General features: G+C 36.2%; 1 protein-coding gene across 4 annotated transcripts; it reads left to right on the top strand.

Moving 5' to 3' along the window:
• The first annotated feature begins 120 nt into the window (after positions 1 to 120).
• Positions 121 to 26,697, top strand: camkva (CaM kinase-like vesicle-associated a). 4 transcript variants are annotated; one of them, XM_077198142.1, is made up of 12 exons: positions 121 to 307; positions 17,762 to 18,123; positions 19,605 to 19,712; positions 19,934 to 20,065; positions 20,287 to 20,361; positions 20,799 to 20,937; positions 21,180 to 21,300; positions 23,241 to 23,316; positions 23,684 to 23,820; positions 23,913 to 23,991; positions 24,328 to 24,415; positions 24,690 to 26,697. In XM_077198142.1, the coding sequence occupies exons 3-12, from the start codon at positions 19,618 to 19,620 to the stop codon at positions 24,939 to 24,941; spliced, it is 1,194 nt and encodes a 397-aa protein (XP_077054257.1). In that variant the 5' UTR covers positions 121 to 307; positions 17,762 to 18,123; positions 19,605 to 19,617; the 3' UTR covers positions 24,942 to 26,697. The 4 variants fall into 4 exon arrangements, with proteins under 4 accessions (XP_077054257.1, XP_077054255.1, XP_077054256.1 ...); XM_077198140.1 differs by having other exon boundaries at positions 17,762 to 18,648; XM_077198141.1 differs by lacking the exon at positions 17,762 to 18,123.
• Positions 26,698 to 26,992: the final 295 nt, after the last annotated feature.

Raw genomic sequence — 26,992 nt, 5'->3', positions numbered from 1 at the left:
TAAACCAGCATAGAGCAGTTTCAGCTGCAGCACTAAACCCTATACTGCACCTCTGAGAGAGAGAGAGAGAGAGAGAGAGAGAGAGAGAGAGAGAGAGAGAGAGAGAGAGAGAGAGAGAGAGAGCAATCGAGCGCGCGCTCTTAGTGCAGGTTTCTGGGGTTGCAGCAGAGCGCGCGAATAGAGCGTGGCACGCGGAATATTAGCCAAAAATTACCGGGAACTCAAACATCAGGAGACTCTCTGGGGGGAAGCGATCAAGAACGCCAACCTTCATACACCTATTTCTCTGAATCGCTGAATTTATCCGGTAAGTCTTCGTGGTTACATTAATTCAACCTATAAGGTTGTCGCTGAATGCGTATATTTGTTTCCCCTTAATGATTTTACCCAACGCTTTTGTAGTATATTGTGTCAGTTACGTTTAACAGAACGGGACGCTATTTCGCTATTTTATTTTTTACTGAAGCAAATTCACCTGTGACACCACCTGTAACTAAAACTAGCGGACTGAACAAACTCTTTTAACAACTTTAAGAGGTTCCGCGCACACTCATGATGCTTGTATAGGCTACCTCTGTGTTTACAGTTTGAACTTCCGTCAGGTGAATTTTGTAATTTAACTGTATGTCAAAACTATGCTTACAGCAAACATAAATCATCACTGCGTATGTTGTGCGCAAGTGGACACTGCTGTTTCTTTCTTTCGTTCGTTATTTCTTGACAGAAAAAGTTCTGAAGCCTAATTCATCAGTCCTCAGTTAATTTCTTAAATGAATGTTAATTAGAAGTTGATCCCACCACCAGTGCAGTAACGTTAGCCTACTCTGAGTGAGTCTCAACCTTTTTGCTATAGATGACAAAAGTGCAATTTTGGAATGTTTAGAATTCTGTGTGGTATTGGCCAACAATGTGATATGTAATTTTTTAAACAAAGTACACCTACAGGTAATATAAATGTTGTATGGATGCTGCGTACACTCTTGTGGTAAATAGATTTGATATTTTGCTTTTTTTAATTTTTGCAGTCCATGACACCATGGTGCCCAATGCTGTAAATATTGACATTTTGAGGGGTTTGTTTCAGCATCTGTAACAACATCTGTGTTTTTGTTCTATATATCTCAAATGTAAGTCCCATATTTATGCTCAGATTAAAGTGGTTAATAAATGTACTCATATACTTAAATTGTGTAAAGTACAGAGAGTACTGCTGTTACAACCTAACACACTACTCACATTACTTTTTACTTTATTGTGGTGATCAAATTTACTTCATTCATTATAGAGATAAGATCACCATGACATTGGTAACACTTTACAATAACTAACATGAACTAAAAATGTGCAATAAATTTGTTACACTATTTATTAATCTTTGTTAATATTAGTTAATAAAAATACAGCTGTTCATTATTTGTGCATGTTAGGTCACAGTGCATTAACGAATGCTAACAAATACAACCTTTGAGTTTATTAACGCATTAGTAAATGTTGAAATTAATATTAACTAAGATTAATAAATGCTGAAGAAGTATTGTTCATTCTTAGTTCATGTTAACTATTGTAGTCAACCGATAAACCTTATTTTGAAGTGTTACCCATTTATTTAATTCATAAATGTGAACAAATAGGAGACATTTTAATGCAAACCATATAAATAACCTAGTAACTTTAATGACAGACTGTGTGTGTGTGTGTGTGTGTGTGTGTGTGTGTGTGTGTGTGTGTGTGGTGCATAACCAATATGCTACTTTGTCTTGTCTTGTGTTGTCTTGGAGTAAAACAAAAATGCTTGTCAAAAATGATACTGGTTCTGTCATTTAAAATCCACTAACATGATAACAGTAAACCAGGCATTTAATTTGATTCCCTCATCTTCAAGATCGCTAAATTATATAATCCTTTATATTTTGGTGGCCATGTATGATTTTTTCTTTGGAGCTCATTTCTAATTGGTATATATGTATGTGTGTGTGTGTGTGTGTGTGTGTGTGTGTGTGTGTGTGTGTGTGTGTGTGTGTGTGTGTGTGTGTGTGTGTGTGTGTGTGTGTGTGTGTAACAATGGACTGTTGTTCACTTCTCCCCATAGACTTCAATTGTGAGTCCATAATTGTCAACATTTTATGTTTATCAAGGGGTTTGTTCTGTGGTAATGGAGCTTAACTTGTATTTAACCTAGGATGTATTTTTAAAACACTCTCAGCCTGTAATTTAATGGTCACAGTATTCTTTGAGAGGCAATTATTTCTTATGTAACAGTCAATGATTGTTGCACTAGTTGTTTAGTTGGTGCATTCTGTTCTTTTTTACTCATGGAAGAGGAGATAAATAGTATGTATCTCATTTTTGTTGTAAAATTCGTTCAGTTTGTATTGTGTGTCCACCTCTTATTTTTTTGTCACTGTTGTTGTCTGACAATTTTATCCATCTGCTCAAAGGAGTCCATCTGCTAGATTTGATGATGTTATGGCATCAATAGATAGAATAGCATAACTGACCTTGCTCTCTGTGGCTCCCATAGAAGACGAGCACAAAGCAGCCCGGACACCGTGTTTGTGTCTGTACAGTATATGTGTGTGTGAATGCAACCCACGGGTTAAAACACCCACCACCTCTGTTCAAAACACCATCCTGTTCTCCAGAGCTTTTAGCAGGGCCCATCATCCCTTTATATAACATAACACCTGGCCCACCTCCACCCCCAGCCAACACCAGCACTGCACCAAAGGTGATGAACAAGAGCACACCCTCCCTCTCCCCACTACAGTTTTCCTAAAACTGAATCAAAACAATACACTTTTATAATGGCGGAGCACAAGCCACAGTAGTTAGAGTTTTTAGCCAGATCTTTCTATCTTTTCTCAACAACCTGTTGATCAGTGTGTCTCGGAGGTTGCCAAAAAATATAACCAAACTAAATATAATCCATTGATTAGGTCTTTTCAATGTGCTCTTTTCCACCATTCAAGTGCCTGTTGCAGAAATATTAGTGCTCAGAGTTTTGGCTATTTCTGACTGTTTTTTTAACATAACGTTTCATAAACTACCATTCAAAAAATTGGGGTCAGAATGTTATATATATATATATATATATATATATATATATATATATATATATATATATATATATATATATATATATATATTAATATTTTAATTCATCAAGGGTGTGTAAAATTGTGACAGAAAAGTTCATTTAAAATTTTACTAAATATTTCAATTTCAAATACCTGGCATTAATTTGAACTTTTTTCATCCTAAAAAAATGTTTTCAGAATTGTTAATAATAAGAATGTTTCTTGAGCACCAAATCAGCATATTAATGATTTCTGTTGAATCATGCGACACTGAAGAAATTGCTGCTGAAATATCAGCCTTGCCATTACAATAGTAAAGTACATTATAAATTGATATATAAAACAATGAAACAAATTGAATATAAAATACATACAATTAGAAAGTTATTTTAAATTGTAATAATTTTTCACAATATTATATTACTGTATTTTGCTGTATTTTGAATCAAATAAATGTAACCTTGGTGAGCATGTCTTCTTTCAAAAATATAAAAATCTTACAAACCCCAAAATTTTGAATGTTTATGTGCATGTAATTTTGAGGAAAACAGAAAATCATTGGCTGCATCTGAAATTGCATACTTACCTACAATATAGTATAGGGCGAAAAACAGTATGTGACAAAAGAAGTATGTCCGAATTCACAGTACTCATAAAAGAGAAGTCGAAAGTACCCAGATGACCTGTGAATGGCAGTGAAGCGACACAACTGATGCTGGTAGGTCAGGTGATAATGACCACATGCCGAATATAGTACGTCCAGATTACATTCATACTACACACATTAATAATACTATATAGAACATACTTTTTTAGTGGCCGTGAAGCAATTATTTATTCATAATAAGTACCTACTCAAGAGAGTATGCGATTTTGGATGCAGCAATTGTTTACAGGTGCATTATGTAATCTTGACAGTAGTTGAAATGGGTACTGGTGGCACTGCAGTCAAAATTAGAAATATTGGAGAGAGCTGTTTCCTTTGTCTCCTCCGCCTCAGACGTGATGCTTAAAGGATTAGTTCACTTTTAAAAAAACTTTTGCTGATAATTTACTCACCCCCATGTCATCCAAGATGTCCATGTCTTTCTTTCTTCAATCAAAAAGAAATTAAGGTTTTTGATGAAAACATTCCAGGCTTTTTCTCCATATAATGGACTTCAATGGGCCCCAAACGGTTCAAGGTCCAAATTACAGTTTCAGTGCAGCTTCAAAGGGCTTTAAACGATACCAGACGATGAATAAGGGTCTTATCTAGCAAAACGATCGGTCATTTAAAAAATAAATCAATAGGTTTAAGTTTTATAAGCACAAATGCTCGCCTTGCTCTGTTCTGTGATGCGCGTTCGTGACGTCACGTAATACGAAATTACGTTGAAACGCCTTACACTGTAAGTTTATGAGTTGATTTATCCACAATTTAATTTGCCTCTGGTCATAGAGCTTTTCAGATGGATGGTGAGGCTTTTTAGTCAGGTATAATCTGCAATCTCAGACCCAGTTCAATTGCTGGCTTCCATGGCTACAATACTCTGTGTTTTCCTCCAACTGGCAACCAGGGGTGTCAAAATACTATGGAGTAAATTGGCAGTGGGCAGGATCACACAGACCAAAACAAAAACAGACATTCTGACACGGAACAGAACACACATTTCAAAATAGAATAACTGGCATTAGCAATAACGTAGCATTGTGTTTCGTAGAAAGAAGTATGTGAATTTAGAATGTTTCCTAAGTATCTGCATACATATTATGGTATTTTAATGCTTTAGTGGTCGAAAAACATTACATACAGCACCTTTGATTCTTTTTACAAGGTTCCAATAATCATGAAATATCTGGAACTATCACGGTATTTTAAATTTTGATTTCCAGGCATGGAAAAGTCATTGAAATGAACAAAATTAAGAATTAATAAAATTTACAGATTGATTAAAATTTTATTCTTAGAACCCTAAGCTCTAAAATATTTAATTCACTAAAACTTTTCGTAAGTGCAGTCTTTATAAATCTTGAAATCTAAATTTAATCTAATTAAGTTTATTTTACTTTTAGACATAAGGTATTTTTTCATAAGGCTTTATGTAAAAGCATTGTATTTAAAATATATATGAATAGTGCCAAAAACCTTTCCAGAATGCATCAGTCAATCTGCTATTTTACAACATATAAAATGATATATTATGTAGAAAATGCAATATAAATACATTTTTAATTGTGAATAATGGTCAGATGTAAAAGCCCTATGAAATCAAAATTTAAGTTTTTTAGCTCTTAGGATGAGTATGTTAGCCTTAATGTTATTAATAAGCTTGTGTATTCCAAAACAATGACAAAATTCGCATTTAGGAGATATAAGCATTCAAAACTTACAGTCTCTCATTTCCGCTAAAATGGATCACAGATTTTTATGACGTCACCGCGGACTTCAGCTTCTCATCACATCTTCAGTCCAATCAAATGCTCTCTAGAATCTGAAGCGTCCCGCCCCCTATGCTATAAATACCACCTGGCCAAAGCGACCGTGGCTTGTGTGTTCAGTTCCTCATATGCTCGAGTTTTATTCCATTTTCAGAATGAAATGGCTAGAATTTATTCACACCACTAACGTTACTATTGAATCCAACGTATCAGCGCTCGGATTCATTTCCATGTTGCTGTCCAGTACGACTGCAGTCTGTGAGGTAAACTAAACGCTATTGGCTATTTGAAAAGTCAGAGGAGCCATTCAATATGTCCCGCCATAGATTCCTGTTTCAGTGGAAATTACGTCAACGCCTCATACAAAGCTGCGCGTTCACTTCAGTGGGCCTTTAAGCAGCAGAACTGTTATAACCTGATTTAGTCTTAATCAGCTACTCAACACGTGACTATATCTATAAAATCAGTGCTTAAAACTGTCACTATTGCCTTAGCCGAGAAATTTGGGATCGCAAGAACTCATCTGTTTTATTTGTGTCTAAATAGAAACCTCCAGTTGACACCAAATTCCCTGGAGCAGCTTCTACGGATATAAAATAAGAGGATGAGTATCAATGTGTCTGTGTGTGAATGAGAGAGGAGAGTTTGGAGTAAAAAAATTACAGAAGAAAAATAATAGGACTGAATCTACAGTTTCTGAGTTTTATTGGAGCCCATACAACTCAGCATCACACATGACACATGCCCTCATGACCTAGATTAATGCCCCCAAAAGTATCTCAATCTGTCCTGTCTCCTGACAGAAAATACACTGATTTCAAAACTGATAACTTTATTTACCATGAATATGAGATGCAATCAACTGTGTCTGTAAATTTTACATTTACATGTTATTTTATGCGAAAACTACATATAAAGTACAAGAAATTTCACTTGAAATTTCACTTCAGGTTAAGCATTACTCTGCTAGCTTCAGAGTGTGACTGTGATTTGACTGTCTGTCCAAACTCAAATATAAATGGGAATTTAAAATGGAGATGTTAATTAATATTTCACACACCCCCTCATTTCACATAGTCAACATTTCCATTAACATCTGGGGATGCATAGAGCATGCAGGTCTAATGGAGCTGGACTTATGGGCATGGTTAATGGATTTGTTGGAGTCATTAGTTTCACACAAGTTCATGGGATATTAAAGCACCACATCTGCATAATATTTCCAGTAACAGTAGATAATGGTTCTCTTGGAGAGTCTATTTATTTTAGTTTTATTGGCTCGAGTCCAATTTAATTGAATGTTCAGTAGGGTTTCATTGATCACAATATCTTTCTTTTTTTTAATTGAGTGTTGGTCTTCATACTTTTGAGAAGACTGAGGGTTTTTGTATTTGTAAACTGTGTCTGATATCGGTTTTTAATTCAGATTTTATATTTAATTGTCTCTTTTTTAGGTTTAGCTGTTACAGTTACAGTGGTTTGGGTTAGCAGTGAGAATATGGAAACCCAGTGGTGTAATGTGGAAAGCTCTGAGGGATATGTTTTATTGTATTACCAGCATTCAGGAAATATTGTTTGCTGCTAATACACCCATCACTGATTCCCAAAACTATTTCCAACTCCACAAGAGAGCAGTCTGATGTAAGACTTCCAAGGTAAAGCTTGAGAATTTGAGACTTCTCTTGAGAAGTGCTATGGTTCTCTCATTGCAAGCTAATACTTGAAAAGCAGCCATAGAATAAAATAGAGCAACATCTTTGCTTTTATAGTCTGTTGGAATCCAGAAGCTATTGCTTTTCCCTCCTTTTTTGTTGCCTGGGAAACGGTGTTATCATGAGGCGGGTGCTTGTTGTTAAGTGATCCACCCTCAATGTTTTTCGGTGGAAGCATGCCCAGAACAGGCTGGAAATTAAGTTAACTGAGCAGCACTCTTTGTTCAGTGCAGTGGCATAACATTTTTCTGCAGTCTGTGAAAAATATTTTCTGAAAGTTATGGGTTAAAAAATAATCGAATAGGATTGTCTTCCTACTGACATCACAAAACAAAACCCTTTTATTTTCCAACTTCTCCCCTCCAGCTACCAGTAATATAGATCATTTTTCATGATTCATTCGATTCCTGATGAATAACCATTTCATTTTATTTATTCATATAGTTGGTTACCCAGTTAATTAGTTAGTATTTGCCCTGACACTTACAAATTTATTTAGAGGAAGTGTTGCATTATTCATTGCTTCATTTAATTTCTTCAACTAATCGTTTAATTATCTTTAGTCTCAGCCTCAGACGTCACAACCTTTGGATTGTTGGCTGAACATCTAATGTATATGGCACACAAAATGGGAAACAGTTTGGGAGTTTCAAAGTCGTTATCTGATTGGTTGAATTCTCCAGAATTTCCAGAAGACGTGTGTGTCGGCTTCTTTAAAGGTCTGCCTGGAAACAAAGCCGTTGTGATGCCAAACCTCCTTATGGAAGAAAAAAGCCATTGTGTTTACAACTGTGACAATGAGCACTTATCAAGATCAACTAAACTATGGATTTTGAAAAATATGTGTTGGTGTTCACAGCACCATTGTTATACCATTGTTGCGTTAAGTTTCATGCCTTTAAACATGACTCTGAAGAAACAACTCCAACTGTGAAACTAAGAAAAATGTCTTCAACTATTTTTGATTGATTTGATATCAGTCACAATCTGTTTTCTCTGAATCTGAGCACAGTTGATCCAAACCTATCCGTCACAGGACAGATCATGATCAAAGAGACTTGATTTTCGTCATAACTCAGTTCTGACAAAACATGTAGTAACTGCATTTTGCCTTTGTGTAACGGACGTGGCCAAGTAAGAGCTGTGCATGATCGAAGCAGGTCGAGTTGGACCGATTACATTTGCACGGCAGAATAGTACAGTGGGATTTATCAAACATTCTCAAAAGTCATCTCCCACACTGGTCAAGTACACAAATCTAAACTTTTTGGTCATATTCCAAGCATACCTTAGGGAGAGATTTTCGTGAGTCCTTAAATGTAGAATTAAATGTGTTGTGCAGTGCTGCGCAATGACCAGCTCCCCTCCTCTTGATTCCACCAGCCCAACTACTGCTGGCTTTACTCTAAAGCAGCCGCACTGTACTGTACCACTGCATGTATGTATGACTGTAACCAAGGCAACAAACAACATAAGGAACTGAATGGACAGATTAGCCGACTGGGTGTGAAGTGAATCCAGGGTTCTTAATACGTACAGAATCCTTCCAAATAGCCATTGCTCAGAGGGACCACACGAGTGTTTTGGGGAAGGGAAGGTTCTGACTGCAGCAGCTTGTGGCATTGTGGAGGCATTAGACAGGTAAGATAAGATGCACTGCCCTCTTTGAAGGTTGTATTGTGCTCTTTGATGTTGTCTGTTAAGTCTCAGGAATGTTTTGACTCGCACTCCATATGACCGTTTACACTACAAAAGTACAGTTGTACGTTTTAATATGGATAAAATGTGTAGTTAATGTGTAGTGAGTTCCTTCATTTGTGTCAGAATTCTCCTTGTTGTAACATCAGAAGGAGATTTTTTTGTGTGTGTGAGTGTGTGTCTTGGTGCTGTACTAAGCCATCTGGCACCTACTGTTTCACCACAGCTTGATAAGATTCACCCTTTGAAGAGGCCTAAGGATCCTGCTGTCTGCTAGGCCTGTGGTGTCATCTATAGAATCACCAGAAATCTGGTGGGTTGCCTTATTTAAGAGTCATACGTAAGATATGACGTGTTTTTGACCAAATAGGAGGAATTCAGTTCTCTGAGAAGATTAATTTTAAATGTATCTTCTAAGATTTTTTTTTTTGGCTTGTTAGTGTAGGTTATATTAACAGTGTACTTGTCAGAAAACATGGATTTACACTTCTAAATTTGGTCAGTTTAAAGTCTCACCTTCCTCAGATCATTTGATGCAAGGTGTATTCTTTCTCATTTGAGTCATTATGAATAGCTCACATTTGCTTTTTCTGGACATCGCAATCTGGCTATACTTTATTCCACAATATAATTGTGAAGAATATTCTTGTAATAGTATAATGTGGTAATAACCCTATAATGTGGTGAATAATACTAGATAAGTGTTTTTTCTGTGTTGAAAATGTTTTGAATTCACTGTGAATGAGTTCTGTTCACCGAATGTATATTAGGTGGAGGTCATACAAATTTCATGGAAATTTGGAAATTTCATTCCTCCTGCTTTATGTAAATTAGTGAGGTCTTTATCTATTGTATTACAAAAGTTGGTAATAAAGATTATTACCGTAAAGATTGTAAGCTTCAGGTCTTCTTCTAATGTCTATCATTTGTTCATAGCTCTGTGGGAGGGTCAGTTTGACAATTTGACTTTAGAAAGCAAAAGAAAAGCATTAGAAGGCCCATGTCTGACATTCTGTTAGAGGCTTTTCTTTTTCTTTTTTCTTTTTTAATAAAACATTTCTAAAGCTATTTAAACCTGTAAAATGTGTTTAGGAAATAGTTTTGTAGGTCAGTGAAGTGTATCTTTCATTTTATTTTGGACTCAGAAGCAGCATTTAGGTTGCAATTTAATCTTTCTTGAGGTGTCTGGATGTCTCAGGCTTTAATACATTTTTACAACAACAATTTTAACGGCAGTTTTGTGCATTATATGGCAAGAGGGTATAGAAATGTGTCATGCATGTAAGCCTGACTGTACATTATCCCAGCATATTACTTGCCAATATTGACTTTAATTAATTTTTTAATGATTTAACTGTATATTATCTTTAAGCTTCCACTAAGAAACGTCCATTGTTGTGTTTATAATGTCCATGATTAATCACAGTCACATGATTTGGGACAGTTCCCTTGTTTTTAATCAAGTCTCAGCTTTCATGGCCAGAGTACATTTACAACACACAGCTCAATGCTATGATTGTGCCAAATGAGAGACAAAACAACATGATGCACCATCAATTAGATTACTAAGTACCCATTTCTAAAAATAAACTAATCCATATGAATGTGTTTTGATAAATAATGCCTGTCTCCATTTGTTGACTCACAGCTAATTGATGTTATGTCTTCATTTGTTTGATTGCTGTTAGAGAGCATTTTTTAGCTAAGAGGAGAATAAAACACATTTGTTATGGCCGATTGGGGCTTGATGGCCAATTTAGAGTATTAAATGCTCAAATGCCATTTTGTTAATTGAACATAGACACACACAAACATAATGGAATTACAGGACAAATTGTAACTGGGTTATTGTAAGACATTTACGTACATGTTTCTCTATACAAAAAGTATGTAAATCTGCATGTTTTTAAATGTATTTTTGCTGTTCCATTTTGTGCATGTTTACTATATTTTTTATTTATTTAAACTGCTCTGAAGAAAATTTAATTTAAAAAATTTTGCTCTTTCATGGCTTAAAGGCCCCGATATACTTCAAGCGAAATCAAGCGAAGTGTCAGATGTTCGATAACAGTATATCACAGTATATTTTATCCCAAAACGAAGAACGAAAAAGAACTTCGCCGTTGGCCTTAAGACTCACAGTGATACTTTAGAATTTTTTCCATATAGTTCATATAAATCTGATGTTAACTATTGTTAACAAATGAATCCTTATTGTAAAGTGTTAGCGAAATCTCTGACTTACTTGGCTGAGATCTCTTTTGAATCTCTAGAGTAGATGCATGTGAGACGTTCTTTTTTTCTCAAAATAAATATCTGAGACACAGAAGACAAAAGTCTCCATTTGCTTTCCATTTAATCTCTTTGATGTCTAGGGCAGTTAAATAGCCCAGGTAAAAGGGCAGGTAAACTCCCAGCACACAAATGAATCCAAACATCATTATTTGTTTGAACAATGCTGGTCCTTAAACAATTCCAAAATCTTATTTGATGTTAAGGTCAATAGGCAGTGTAAAACACTATATAGCTTTGCAGCATGCAAGCATGTCTTATAAAAAAGGCTGAGTGACAGCAAATGTAGACACGGCTGGCAGCTCTGCAGAGAGAGAGACAAACAATGCCCAAGGCTTCAAACTCAATGTTCAGCTTTACAGAGAACAGACAGCTTTCCCGTCGAAGAGACACATGTACACACACAAATACTGAAGCTTGATTGCATAATTTATCAGAAACCAGGTTAAAGGGTTATATTGTGTCTATTATTTTCTAATGCAAAAATACAAGAGGCACAGATGACCCCCGATCCTCAAAAGATTTAGACGAGTACATTTCCCTGTTGATGGAAGCTCGAGTAACTCAAACATTGAGGAGTTTTTCATTTACAAATTTGCTCACTCGAAATGTACTTTAAAATGGGAATAAATTTCCCTGGTGTTCTCGCATCTGCCCTTTTCCTAACTTCTGCTGCCAAAGAAAAAGTGCAGCTGCCACTGAGACAGTACAGTCAAAATGATTCTTTTATGTTTGTGTTACCAAATAAACATTATTTTTTAAGACTTGTAATGATTGCATTTTTACATGCACCTCAGATGTGATGAGGCCCTTTCAGAAAAAAATAAAGAAAAATCACAAATTAAATCTATCCCCGTTGTGTCTTATAGACGCAAGTCTTGATTTCGCTGAGTTAGATGGGTTCCTGGGTCAGCATATTTTGTTGATCCTCGAACAACATTCCTTTTCAGAAATTTTATCCTAACCGTATCCCTACCTCTAAACCTAACCCTATAACTTACTTATCCCTAAAATCAAAGGGAAATGATAGGTGAATAACATTTGTAGGAGCACCTAACCCTGGTTGTAAGCCTTAACTTGACATAAACTGTAAACTTGTCCCTAAAATCTGATTTGTTGATTGGAATGTTGTTCCAGGATCAACAAAGATGTTGATCAAATAACATGTTGCACCTGGTGAAATCGGGTTCTGGTCTCATAGACAACAGTGAATTCAAATAGAGAGAATTTTTTTTTTTGTTGCAGATTTCGGTGTGAACTCAAACATTTCTTAACAAATTCTTCCAGGTTTATCTGAGCTATTATTTTTTAAATACACTTGAACAGTTTGTTTCTCTTTTTGTTTCGCCTAAGACAGCTTGGATAAAGGTAATATTTAACCCTGTAAAACACTTTGAGTCAAAATATAGAATAAAGAAAAAGTTTGCATATGTATTTTTGTTAAGTATCATATACATGAGCTTTTTTGGCTCTGTATGATATGGTGAGAATATGGAGCTCATCCTGGAGGAGGGAAAAAACACCTCAGTCTTTATTCAGAAGCCCAAAGTGAGCAAAAATATGCAGTTTTTATAGTGGGGGCAAAACTTATGATGCAATGCAATTCAATGATGATTCGGGTCTTTATCGATCCTGGTCGTCATTCACAACCCTACCTCATTAATTTTCCCCCCTCATATTAAGTTAGACATCAGCCTATCCATCATAAACAATATAACAAGAAAAAACGTAAAAGAATGTCTGTTTTCTAACTTTTTTTCGACCCGAGGAATGTGAATGTGAATTTTTTTCTACACAACAACAATTGAACTCAGATCACTTAAGTGCAATTCACCTTTATGCCTCAAAGTGGCAATGTCTGATACACAATGATGTTTCACTCATAATTATTGCAGTTATAAAACAATAGAATACATTGAATACAAGTATCATCGGCAAAACTTGAATCCCTCAACGATTTACTGCAGAGCAATTACTGTACACAATCAAATATTAATGTTACTTGATGGGGGATTTGGTGAAGAAGCTGTCAGCAATCAAAATTTTGATTTTGAAGACTTTGAAAACAATGGGTTTGAGAATATGGTTGAGATCGCAAATATGAGCCAGATGCTGAATGTACTGGGGAAATGAACTTTGACAATAACAGGGATGATTGCAAAAGGCATCTGCTTGAATTGAACCCTTCCAAGTTCCAATTGTTATTAAAGTATCAGGAGAGTTTTTTGCGGCAGTTAGAAATCCATCTACAATATCAGATATAGATCTGGGTCGCTAAAGACCGAATACGTAATAATGATTGGCGAAACATTCATGCTTTTAAGGATTAAATGTATGTTGCATCATATTTGAGAAGCTGGCTCGGAAACCGCTGCCCCCCCCGGCTTAAGAAACCCCACTCTAAATCTAGCGCTTCTAGAAAATGACTGGTATCCCTTCTTCCATTCGTTTCTGAAACACTTGAACGAGTCGTGTTCAACCAAGTATCTTCCTTTCTTGCACAGAACAACCTCCTGAACAACTACCAGTCTGGTTTCAAAAGCAAACACTCAAGTGAGAGTGCCCTGCTCTCGGTTATTGAGGCTCTGAGACTGGCAAAAGCAGCTTCCAAATCCTCAGTACTGATCTTGCTGGATTTGTCTGCTGCTTTTCACACAGTTAACCACCAGATCCTCCTGTCAACCCTCAAGATGAAAGGCATCTCAGGAACAGCACTCCAATGATTCAAGTCTTACCTCTTAGGTAGGTCCTTCAGGGTGTTATGGAGGGGTGAGGTGTCTATGTCGCAATGTCTAACTACTGGGGTGCCTCAAGGCTCGGTGCTTAGACCACTTTTCTTCTTCATCTACATGTCATCATTAGGATCTGTCATTCAGAAACATGGTTTTCATTTTTCCTATCACTGCTATGCTGATAACACACAACTCTACCTCTCATTCCAACCAGACGATCTGACAGTAGATTATTGCATCTCGGCTTGCCTGACCGGCATTTCTTGCTGGATGGAGGACAACTCAATCTTACAAAGACAAAACTGTTTGTGGTCTTGACCAACCCAGCACTTCATCACAACTTCTTCATTCAGCTGGGTTCGTCAACCATAACTCCATCCAGGACAGCCAGGAACCTTGGAGTTGTAATTGACGATTAGTTAAACTTCACAGACCACATTGCTAGAACTGCCCAGTCCTGCAGATTTGCCTTATACAGCATTTGGACGCTGATGTATGCTACACATCTCCTTGTCCAAAATCTTGTTATATCCAGACTGGACTATTGTAATGCTCTCTTGGCAGGTCCTCTAGCATCAACTGTCAAACCTCTACTACTGGTCCAGAATGCTGCAGCTAGAGTGGTCTTTAACGAGCCGAAAAGAGCACACGTCACACCTCTCATAAAATCGCACTGGTTGCCAATTGCCGCTCACATCAAATTCAAGGCAGTGATGTTTCTAGGGCTGCAGCTATCGATTCTTTTTGTAATCGATTAATCTAGCACTTAATCGATCGATTAATCGAGTAATCGGATATTTTTTGTGTGTGTTTTATTAACAGAATAGTTATATTAAACTTTTGTCTATTTCAGTTAAAGCTGTTATAAGTTACATTCTATAAGTTATATAGTATGCAAGTTATAAAGCTATCTCATATGTGAATTTTCCTTTAAGATGTTATAACATAACCACTCTAAGCATCTAAGCATATTTGTGTATTCTGGTAGTTTAACGCTGAAGAAGAGCTGTAACGTGACTTGTTGTTGAACACGCAGTAAAAGCTGACGCACTTTTTGTTCCGTGCGTTTTAACTGAAAAATGAGTACCTCGAATCTTTATTAAAAACCAACAGGCTGGGGACTTTAATTTTTTGTTGTTGTCTGTATTTGGCAGACGTGAAATACAAACAAGGTCTCGCAAAGACTGCAATACAATATTTGTTCCTCCATCACGGTGTGTACAGTGAATGCATGCTGAAATTATTGTTGCGTGGCTACATAAAAGTTTAAGCATACGATGCATTGCTGCAATTGGTCTGACTGGCGTGTGTGTATGTGTGTGTGTGTGTGTGTGAAGGGGTTGTTTTTTTAGGCTTTACTCTTGCAATTGAACGTGATAGTTACGTTTACTACTTAAAAATGTCATCAAAGCTAAAAATCATATCTAGTCAAACCGCATCACGACATCGCTACAAATTCAGTATGGGATTAAAATCAGCAAACATCAATAGGCTTAGACTATGTTACCTTGTTTCACCGAGTTAAGTGTATTAAGTGAATTAAGTGTGTAATGATCCCACACTTTAGAAAATTTCTGTCGTTTATTTACATATTTATTCTCCGCCATCGCGCTAACTAAATTCAAAATATATGCTTCCTGAACAGGTCCGTGTGAATAAACGGTCCGTGTGAAACAATCAAATCCCTGCGCCGCGCGTATAGTGCACGTCATAGGAATTTAACGAGGCTTCGAGGCAGAGTTTTTGCCTGGAGGAATTTTTGTAATCGAGTAACTCGAGTAACTCGAGGAATCGTTTCAGCCCTAGATGTTTCCCTACAGAACAACCACTGGCTCTGCACCCCTATATCTTAACTCATTAAGATATAAGCCATCTTCAAGAATCTACTAGACGCATCTCTTTCACCAACATTTAACTTAATAATACTAACACTTACTATTCTATATCTATTATATTAAAAAATCCTTTCTATGTGTGCTGCGCTGGTGTAGCTGAGACTGGTCACAACATTTGTATATTGTTGCCCTATTGTTGATTTGACTGCGTCTATTGCTCTCTTCATTTGTAAGTCGCTTTTGATAAAAGCGTCTGCTAAATGATTAATTTAAATGTAAATATTTGATACTCAGACTTTAAGTGCTTATGCAAAGCGTTAACATTAGCCTACTAAATACGTCAGTCCCAGTTAGGTTTAAACATCCCTTCTCCTGTTCTCTGAACTGTCTTTAAAGCACCTCTCTCCCCTCATTACCATGCATATATTGGCCTTGCAAAACTAGTGTCTCCTGCAATCATTGGGGCCAAAGGGAGATTAATTAGAGACCTTAGTGCTCATCTGACGGGCAAAGCAAACAGCCTCTCTCTCAGCCTGTAATTTATGTAATGCCCCCTTTACTGTGGATATCAGGAATGGCTTTTTTTCTTAACTTTTTTTGGTTGATACTCCGTTGCTGGGTGGTAATAATGCTTCAGTCTGCTCTCCTGCCTTTTCTGGACTATTCTGGGAGAGTGGAGGAGAGAAAATAGGATGTTTTTGTACTGTAACATCAAACAGCGAGTTTCAGAGTAAGTTCAAGCCCAGCAGAGTTCAGAGTCGTGCAGTGCATGTGAACTATTGTGCTGGTTTTTGTCTTGGTTCTTTGTTAATGTTAAAAGCGTGAAGGCTTTAGAGACAAAATCCTGTCACATTATCCGGTGGAGCTTCAGTGTGATTGAGGACTGTCATGGTGTTTGGCAAATTGTTGGGTCAGACCCGAGCAGCGGTGCAATTGTACTGCCAGCCTGATGCGTAATTGCTTGTTTGTGTGAGGCATTTTTGTTGTTTCTTTCAGTATGTTATACTGCATTAGATAATAGCTGTCCACCCAGCTCTCCAAACAGTTAGGTGACATTTTTAGAAGATTCACTAGAGTTTTGAGAGTCTATTCAGTCTCTTCAGAGAAGATTAAACTAACGGAGTATCACATGATGTGCTGCATAAGGGGAATTTAACACTGGTTGGGGACTTTTGGGCTCTGCGTGTGATGCATTTAGATTTGAGCACTGTGTTCTTCTTTGGTCGTTTCACCAGTTGACTAGTTCATTTTAATGTAAAACACTGTTGTGTTTATTACCGAAGGAATAAAGCCCCAGGAAACCTTTAAAAAGTGCACATTAAAGGAAGTACTAACACAAAGAGAAAATCCCAAGCTATCATGCTTTCTAGTGATACACACAAAAAATGAAGCCATGTTTGTCATGGCCAAATTATATTTTTTATTCTAAGATCAATTGTAACAGAAAGAACAACCATCTTGGTACCAGATCAGAAAGATCAAGAAAGAAAAATGTATCTATGCTATTTTTCTTCAAAATATAACTTGCTTAAAAGTTTCACTGCCAGGTGAAACTGCCAGGTTTTATTAAAAGCTAATTTTACCAGCAGTGAATTCCACCTTTAAAGGCATTGTTTACCCAAAAATGATAATTTACCCTCAAATTGTTCCAAATCTGTATTACTTCCTTTTTTTTCATTTGGAAAACGGAAGAAGATATTTTGAAAAATGTACAAAAATGTAAAAAGAAAATCTTCTTTGTGTTCGACAGCAGAAATACCCTTCTTCAAGTTTCAGGGTTAGTAAATGATGGCATAATATACATTTTTAGTTCTATCAATTTATGTTTTATTTCAATTGGACCCTGTCACGGTTGATGATTCGCTGTCTCCTTTCTCGTCTGGTGTGTGTGTGTGGGCGTGGCCGCTAATCAGCCGCTGTTGATTATCAGCGCCAGCTGATTCTGATCAGCGGCCTCTATTTAAACTCATGGTGTTTTGTCTTGTGTTTGTCAGATCGTTTTTGGATGTTCCGTGTATCCTGCCTGTCTGCAGTTCCTGGTGTGTCCTTCCAGTTCCTGTGTTCTCGTTCGTCCTGCACTTCGCTCCGTCTGCTTCCTGTTCTCCGGTCTCCTTTCCATTTCCCGGATCTCCCGAACTACGGTCTACTTTCATCATCATCATCATCATCATCATCATCATCTTCACCCTCATCATTCCATCTAGATCGGGTTGGACCTCAGCGTCCAACTGTACTGCCTCGTGCATTTCTCACCGGACTTCACTACCATCAGCTACCAAGCTCTCTCAATAAATATACTTTACTTGCAACTGGATCTTCTGTTTATTTTCCTGACAGACCCAATATCGCTCATTTGGTATCCAAATGCAACTAAATAAGACTGTTCAATTAGTGTCATTTTTATCTATCTGATTTTGCTCTGGTCTTTTCCTATTGCTTGCTCTCAGATCTGTCATAAATAAGTATGATTACTGCTTATTCAAAGAATCAGAATTTTTCAGAGCTACTTCCTGCCACAAGTGGAAATTGTCACTTTTGGAATAAATTGTAGGCATTACTCATGTGTGGTTATGAGTGTGCAGTCTGCCAAATCTCTCTCTTTCTCACTGACTTTTCTCTCACTTTCATATAAATGAGAATTTATTCCTCTTTGAGTTCTGGCTTAGACAGAGAGAAATGCAAAGGGTCGCGGAGCTCACTTGCAGCTCAATGGAAGGAAAAAAAAGAAAGAACTGTGTGCATTTTAATTGTCAATGAATGAACGTGGAGTGGCATCGCAAGGCTTCACTGCAAAAACTCTTCATAATTTATTAAATTCACACCATCATCAACACATCAACGGCTTTTCAAAACATGCTCAATTAAAATGTGCACTCAAAGGGTAGATAGAAGACAAAAAATTCTCTAATCATCAACGTTATTGTGCATTGAGAGGGTGATAATTTTCTTGGCGATGTTGAACATGTAAGATAAAAGAGGATTAGACTGATGCAGCAGTGTTGATTTGTGCCTCTACATTATTATTGATGTGACAGTAGCTCTTTTCAGATTTTTGCTCGTATTGTTATGTGTATGTATACAACACTGTTCAAAAGTTTGTGGTCGTTCAAAAGTCTCTCATGCTCACCAAGGTTGCATTTATTTGATCAAAAATACAGTAAAACAGTAATATTGTGAAATATTATTACAATTTAAAGTATATTTTAAAATGTAATGTATTCCTTTGATCCCTCAAAGGTCAGCTTAATATGTTTAATAACTTTGACTTTTTGATGAATTGATGAATAGGAAGTTCAAAAGAACACTTTATTTGAAATGGAACATTTTAGTAACAATGTAAAGGTCTTTACTGTCACAATTTTTATTGCATCCTTGTGAATGAAAGTATTAATTTCTTTCAAAAAAAGAAAACATCTTACTGACCACAAACTTTTGAACTGTATCGTATTATATTATCATGGTATGATTTAAAAAGTACCAAGGCATAGTGCTGTTTATTCAATCCTGTTATATAATTGCAATATTATCTTATAGTAAATATAATTCAAAACATTTTCAGAAGAAAATATTTGTGGTGTTTGCCCATTCAAAACTCTTCACTACAATGCTTTTTTATTACTGGCACAAATCTCATTCTGGTCCCTAGATATAGCTTGCGTCCCTCTTTCAATGTGCCGTAAATTTATTACGCACCAAACTAAAATAATAAGCTCAATCGAAATTGATTAGAAAAGTAATAACCCACATTGCCTCGATAAACCATGGTTTGTGATCATTCATGCCAGTAGTACATCCGATTCTTTTGAAAAAAAACATGATTTTGTGTTTGCTTTCCAGGGCAGGAGCAGCCATGCCATTTGGCTGTTTGACTCTGGGAGAGAAGAAGGACTACAGCAATCCTTCAGAGGTCACCGATAAGTATGACCTGGGTCAGGTAGTGAAATCGTGAGTACAAATCTACCTCTTATTTTCTTCCTGTTTATAGTAATCTTTTTGTGCAAAATATATGCTTGAGAAAAAATGCTCCTTTTTGCACTTTTCTAAAAGAATATAGTTTTTTTCTTCATTACAAATTATTTCCAAAAATTCTTTCCAGGTTTAAATTAGATTAAATCCCAGATTTTCAATGTTGACTCAATAGCACTGTTTATTGTCTGCATTACCAGGGAGGAGTTTTGTGAAATCTTCAGGGCGAAGGACAAGAACACCCTGAAAATGTACACCTGTAAAAAGTTCCTGAAGAAAGATGGGAGAAAAGTACGCAAAGCAGCCAAAAACGAGATCCTCATCTTGAAAATGTACGCTTTCCGTGCAGGTTATTTACATGTTACACATTTTAGTGAAGAAAGGTGCTTGCAGATGGTGCTCGGTGCTGAAATTTGTTTAAAAAGAATAGCAGAATGCAGTCAACTCTTTACCATGCAAATGATTTTATTTTTTCAGATAGTCATGATTTCTTTTCAGTTCCTAGCCTGCTTCCTTTCACAGTGTCACAGTTTCTCTCTGTCTCTCCCCGCAGGGTGAAGCATCATAACATCCTCCAGCTGGTAGATGTCTTTGAGACGAGAAAAGAGTACTTCCTCTTTCTGGAGCTGTAAGTGCTTTGAGATTTTTGTGTGTGAGAGGGGAGAAGAACATACAAGAATGTGAATGAATACTATTTGCTTCCACTTTTATTAGATAATTTGATTTTAAAGATATATATATATATATATATATATATATATATATATATATATATATATATATATCCCCTGAAAGGTTAGGGATGTGGAACATAGAATAATAGAAAATAAGTAAACAGTATTTCCCCAGTAGTAGGGACTGGGGTTTTCAAACTGTAAATGGTTGTAATCTTGACAATTTTTCTTTTAGGTTAACTGTTTCTTTAAGTAAAGATGCATTTGCTTTTTTTGTAACTTTATCATTTTGATCTATAAACCAAAGAGTGGACATCGTTGTGCAATTATCCTATACATTGCAAGCACAAATTTGACTATTATGTGGATATTTGGTTTGGCTTTACTTCAGGGCCACAGGAAGGGAGGTGTTTGACTGGATCTTAGACCAGGGCTACTACTCAGAACGTGACACCAGCAATGTGATTCGGCAGGTGCTTGAGGCTGTGGCTTACCTACACTCTCTCCACATCGTTCACAGAAACCTAAAGGTGACTTGGGGCTTCACTTCCATCTAATGGTCACCACATAGTATTGCACCAGAACACAATCTCAGACTAGACACCGCAAAGCGTTAATTTACGCAAAAAGGAAAATTCTATTATCATTGACATGACTTTCATCTCTTGTTTTTTAATACAAGCCTAATAATTCCTATAAAAGGTTTTGCAATGTGAAGTTCTAGAGGTTTAATACAATTTATTGATTTAACTACTATATCTCACCTCGTCAGCTGGAAAATCTGGTCTACTACAACCGTCTGAAGAACTCCAAGATTGTAATCAGTGACTTTCACCTGGCCAAACTGGAAAATGGTCTCATCAAAGAGCCATGTGGCACACCAGAGTACCTTGGTATGGAAAAAGTATCAGAGTTTTCAGGTGTAACTGCACCCTATATTATGACTTATGGTTATTAATAAATATAATGGTATAACCATAATATATTAAGGTCAATGATGTAACACTAATCAATTTAAGTTATTTTAAAAAAAAATTCATACAGACAATGAATTCAATACACACCTTTTTTAATTTCTGAATTAAAATAAATGTAAAAAAAAAAACTTTTTGTGAGGTTTACGTTAAAATCAAAAAAGTATTTTTTTGTAAAATAGTTTGTTTTATAATTTAAAAAATTTGCATTCAAGATCTCAGGAACTTATTTAAAGGTCCCATATTGTCAAAACTCATTTTGTGAAATTTCCTGGCTTTTTTCATGATAACAGAGGTCTAGGTAACTACCATATAAGTTTCAAAACAGTCAATCCACAGACAAATGCACACAGCCTGCATAAAGTAGCTGTGCCTTTTCGCAAGCCGTTGTGTCTTCCGTAAAAATGTGACGTCAGAACTACTCAGTCACCGCCTTCAGTCACTACCCGAACACTGGCCAGCGTGCCTCCCAACCCCCAGAAAACATCGCATACGTGCCATTGCTGAGCAACTACAACACGGAAACATTTCGAGAAAACGATGGATTTCAGGAAACTACATCATTGCACAGGCTTCCGAACATAATTATTATAAGAGACTAGTGGCTAATGTTTATTTATTCGGAAATACCACACCAATTTCGTTCGACCTGTTCTGCACATTTCACAAGTGACTGCTTTGTCAATCAGGCACAATTCAATGCCGTTTTTTCAAAGAAGCTACTCATTAAAGATGCTGCAGTCCCTACATTGTTCGGTCCGACCTCAAATTCGCAACCCGTAGGCTGAATAAACTTCTAACGCATTTTATGTTACATTATGGAGCCAGCATAATTTGAAATTATAGTTTGTAAATGGATATGCAACGCTAACTTTAGTGTTGCTAACTTTATTTTGTGCATGGTTGCCACAACCTTTGATAGAATATCTGTTGGAAACAAGACAAAAAAAAAAGACAAAATACGTTATTTGTTTTCCTAAGTAACAGACACCGGCCCTGTTGGTGTCTGCTGTTTTTTATTGAGTTAAAGATGGTGAGATTGAGTTCACTCAGTCTCTGTGTCTTTTGTTTTGCTAACAGAAACTAACGTTTAGTGTAGCTTACTTGCATGGGTTATGTTGCATCAAAAGTCTGTTTACAGACAGTTTATATTAGTGTTAACGTTAAATCTGCGTGCAGCATTGGTGTATTGGTAATTATAATACTCTTACAATAACGCCGAAAGTAAAAAAGTAAAAAAATAAATAAATTACCATTCTAAAACTTTTGAGGAGGTGGTTGGTTGTCTCCTGTTATCGCCGATTCGGGGTCTGAGTCCAGCTCGAACATACAAGGCCGGATAACATTTCCCTCAGCAATGTCCATCATTACAGGTGTTTTATTTAACTTACTTTGTGAGCATCATCAAGCCACAGCAGGCCACAGCAGACATGACCCTAGTAACTGGCCAATTAGAAGAGAGGCTCGGGAATATTAATTAGACAGGCCAAAATCGACCTGGGGTCGAAAATTATCATCACAATTAAATGTATCAGTCTGTGTGTAATGAATGAATATAATATCCAAGTTTCACTTTTTGAATGGAATTACTGGAATAAATCTACTTTTTGATGATTCCAATTATATGACCAGCACCTGTATATTCTTAAGGACCTAACACCTAAAATAACACTCTAGAAAGGTGTACAATATGGGACCTTAAAATACTTTTACTGGATGGTTACACAACATTTTTTAGCCATTACATAAATGTTTTGCAAAAATGTATGAAACCAACGTGAGCACAAACATTACATGTCCAAGAATATGCGCTTTAAACTATATATTTTTAATAAAGTTCACCTTTTGGTGATTTATAGCTCCAGAGGTGGTTGGCAGACAGAGATACGGCAGACCAGTGGACTGCTGGGCCATCGGGGTGATCATGTACATCCTGTGAGTCCATGCGTCATCATCTATACATTTGATTCATTGTGCAAGACAGTCCAACATGTTAATTTCATTGTGCTCTTGAAGGAGATGTTTATTTATTAGTAGACCCCAAAGATATCTGTTTTGGAGTCACTTGCCTGACACGTCCTTGGAGTCATTCATGAGTTCATCAGCTTGTACATTCCATTTCCTGTAGTCACATTGTGTGTTAGATGATCCATTGCCACTCTGTAAGTGCACTGCATTTTCTGTATCTAATTCTCTCCCTAATCTCTCCCAAACAATCAATTGCTCATGTAATGCTGCAGTCCTAATTATCTTCTTGCCCTAGGAAATTTTAACACTCTGGTCATATTATCATTTTCAACAGACTGTCAGGAAACCCACCTTTTTATGATGAGACAGATGATGATGAATATGATAATCACGATAAGAACTTGTTCCGGAAAATTCTGTCTGGAGAATACGAGTTTGATTCGCCCTATTGGGATGACATCTCAGATTCAGGTACAATAGTCAAATCACTGTAGAGTATGTTTGGAATTAATCTATAGGGTTGTGATCAAAACACAAATTCAACTTAGCCATCTGAATTGCAGCAAAAAGCCTAGTTGCATGTTTAATGGATGTGGACCAGGACCAAAGACTGACTGCACAGGAAGCCATCAACCATGAGTGGTAAGGAGCCTTTTCCAGTGTCTTTTAGGTAACACTTTACAATAAGCTTCATTCGTTAACATTAGTTAATGTATTAACTAACAATGAGCAATACATTTGTTACAGTATTTATTAATCTTTGCTAATGTTAGTTAATACAAATTCAGCTGTTTAATAATGTATTAATACATGTTGAAATTAATATTAACTATGATTGATAAATGCTGTAGACGTATTATTCATTCTTAGTTCATGTTAACTAATGAACCTTATTTTAAAGAGTTACCCTTTTACAATTAATATTTGCAGTATTGTTTGAAAAAATAACTGCTGTGCATTTTTGTGTTTGTTGTTTAGGATATCTGGAAATGCTGCCTCAGACAAGAACATCAAAGATGGCGTTTGTGCTCAGATCGAGAAAAACTTTGCTAAAGCTAAATGGAAGGTAAGGTGATCTAGTTGTGTCTAGTCGTTGCGTCGAGATACACTACCATTCAAAAGTTTAGGGTCAGTAAAACATTTTTTTCAAGAAATTAATACTTTTATTCAGCAAGCATTCAATTGAATATTAGGGACAGTAAAGGCATTTATAATGTTACAAACAGTAGTATACGACTAGTGTATACAAAAAATGTCAATGGGTTTACGTATTAAAAAATCTATTAATCATTAATATTATAATTATTAGTTAAAACATCATTATTATTATTGTTATATAGAAAGCTGTTCGTGTGACCACCATGATGAAGAGACTCAGGGCTCCAGATCAGAGTGACTCTGGAGCCTCTAGTCCTGCACTGGGAGCCTCAGGAGGACCTGTTACCCCCAGCACCACCCCTGTTCCCCTGGCTGCCAGACCAGTGCCTCCCCACAGCACCCTGGTCGGCCAAGATCACCCCGAGGCCCAGGGGCAGGAGGCACCAGCTCCAACACGGTGCAATGGAGAGATTTTGACATCCCAGCAGCGTTAGTAGGGAGACTAGGGAGGAATAAAATGCTGGATACATTAAGATAAATATAGTGAAAAATAGAGCAGCACCATATTGAAATCTATTGGTGGAGCAAAGTTCAATTGTGCTTAGAAGCTTGATCGCCATTTTACATTTTCATTTGTGCAAAATGCTGTAATCTACGAATAATTTAAAATGTAAATCCCAGACCCATAGTAGTCTGTCTGTATTTTCTTAAATAGATTTATCAAAGAAATATTGTTTGTTACTTCTCAAATTATACATACTGATTTAAATTCCAAAACTTGCCATTGTTAATTCAAACAAATTCAAAAAATCCTCCTCCAAACCTTTGCTGCCATTACAGTTTATTTGTTTGGTTTTTAGTTTTAAGTTTGTGTTAAGTTCTGTTTATGTGGTTATTTTTTTTAGCTTTATTTGTTACATACCTGAAACTTGCAAGTGGAAAACTATGATATGTTCTAGACCTTTGTTTTTCCCACATTGCAAGTCTAGAAACCTTTTTTTATTTTATTTTTTATAAATACAACCTAATGAGATACATCTTAAAGCCATTACAGAAGATAATGCCCACAAACACAAAACAACATTTATATTATGCTCTATGTACATTTATGAAATATTGGACTTTGATGTAGACTTTAATATAGACCTTCTCCAATTGTCTGTTTGATGCAGAAGAGCACAGCTGCTGAATTAAAATATTTTGCGTCATAATATTGTCTAACTAGCAATTAAAACTGCTGCTGTACTTCATTAATGTACAAATCATAATGTTATTATCAATACTATCATCATATCAATATAATAGTATTTGGTGTTTTTGTTCTGCTGAATCATGTTTCTTTTCATCCACTGTACAATCCTACAAGAAATTATGTAGCTCTTTTTATTCAATCTGCCCTTATATCTGTATTCTGAAAGCACTGCATTTTATATAGAATGCAACTGGTGTCATTTAGTCTTATACATTGAGGACTATGGGTTTCCAGAACGTTCTGTAAATGTGCAGTACAAATTAAGCAATATGAATATTGCTGTAATACTGTGAAACTGCTATACAGGTGATAAGATGTTCCTGCCATATTTCATACAGGTAACCAAGCAATTTGCTCTTGATGGTCATTTGTGTTCTCGACATGATCTTAATATAGCTGTGTATATTATGTCCAGTTAATGTATTCTGCCAAACCCAGACTTTATTTTTACTGTCCAAGTGGAGAGAGATGAAACAAAATGTCTTTAAACTGCAAATCCCACTGTACCTACTGGCCATTATGAGCTAGTTATTTGTTTAATGTTGTTAGTTTTACTTAACTGTCTTTAGCATGACCTAATGGTGATCACAATCACATGTTTACTTTTAAGCATTTGCTGAATATAGTCCTCAAATGTATATAGCTTCCCTGAGTTGTTTCTGTTAGTATTATCTCCGTAATGTAAAAGATAATGTAAGGACGTACATTTTGTTTGACCTCTATGTGCAATAGTTTGACTCAGATCAACTTTTTTTCCTGTTTATGTTTTCCTCTTTAGGATGCACTGACTGCAGGCTCTGTAAACATTGAAATATTTTTTCTGAGAAAAGTTTTCGTAATAGAAGACAGAGCAGAAAATAAGTGATCGTAAACTCCGTTAAATATGTGTGTGATTCGCATTTTCATGTATCAGCTCAGCCTAAACTATTTGTCTCTGTTTATTTGTGGCTTCTGTATTTTGTTACTCGATATGCAGAATAAATGTTTTTGGACAGTGTTAGTATCTATAGTGCTTCGTTTCTGGTCTAGTACTGAATTTAAACGAAAAAAAATGCAAATAAAACCTTACCTGTGCCCTCTGATAGCATATATTGTGTAGCTGCGAATGTGTATTATGGCAGTAGTAAAAATCCATATTACATGAATAATACTTTGAATTATAATACACTTTGTTGACAGACAGAAAGACAGATATCCATTATTTGTAATGAACTACATTTATAGTCCTTTCATAGGGTAACTCGTCTTATTTTTGTTTTTAAAACTACAACTCCAATAAGCCCTCATTCACCG

This window comes from Siphateles boraxobius, unplaced genomic scaffold, assembly GCF_051911475.1.
Source record: "Siphateles boraxobius isolate OS27281-9 unplaced genomic scaffold, OSU_SipBor_1 41, whole genome shotgun sequence".
Classification (NCBI taxonomy): Eukaryota; Metazoa; Chordata; class Actinopteri; order Cypriniformes; family Leuciscidae; genus Siphateles; species Siphateles boraxobius.
Note: the sequence above shows the minus strand (reverse complement) of the source record. Positions and strands in the feature narration are given on the sequence as shown.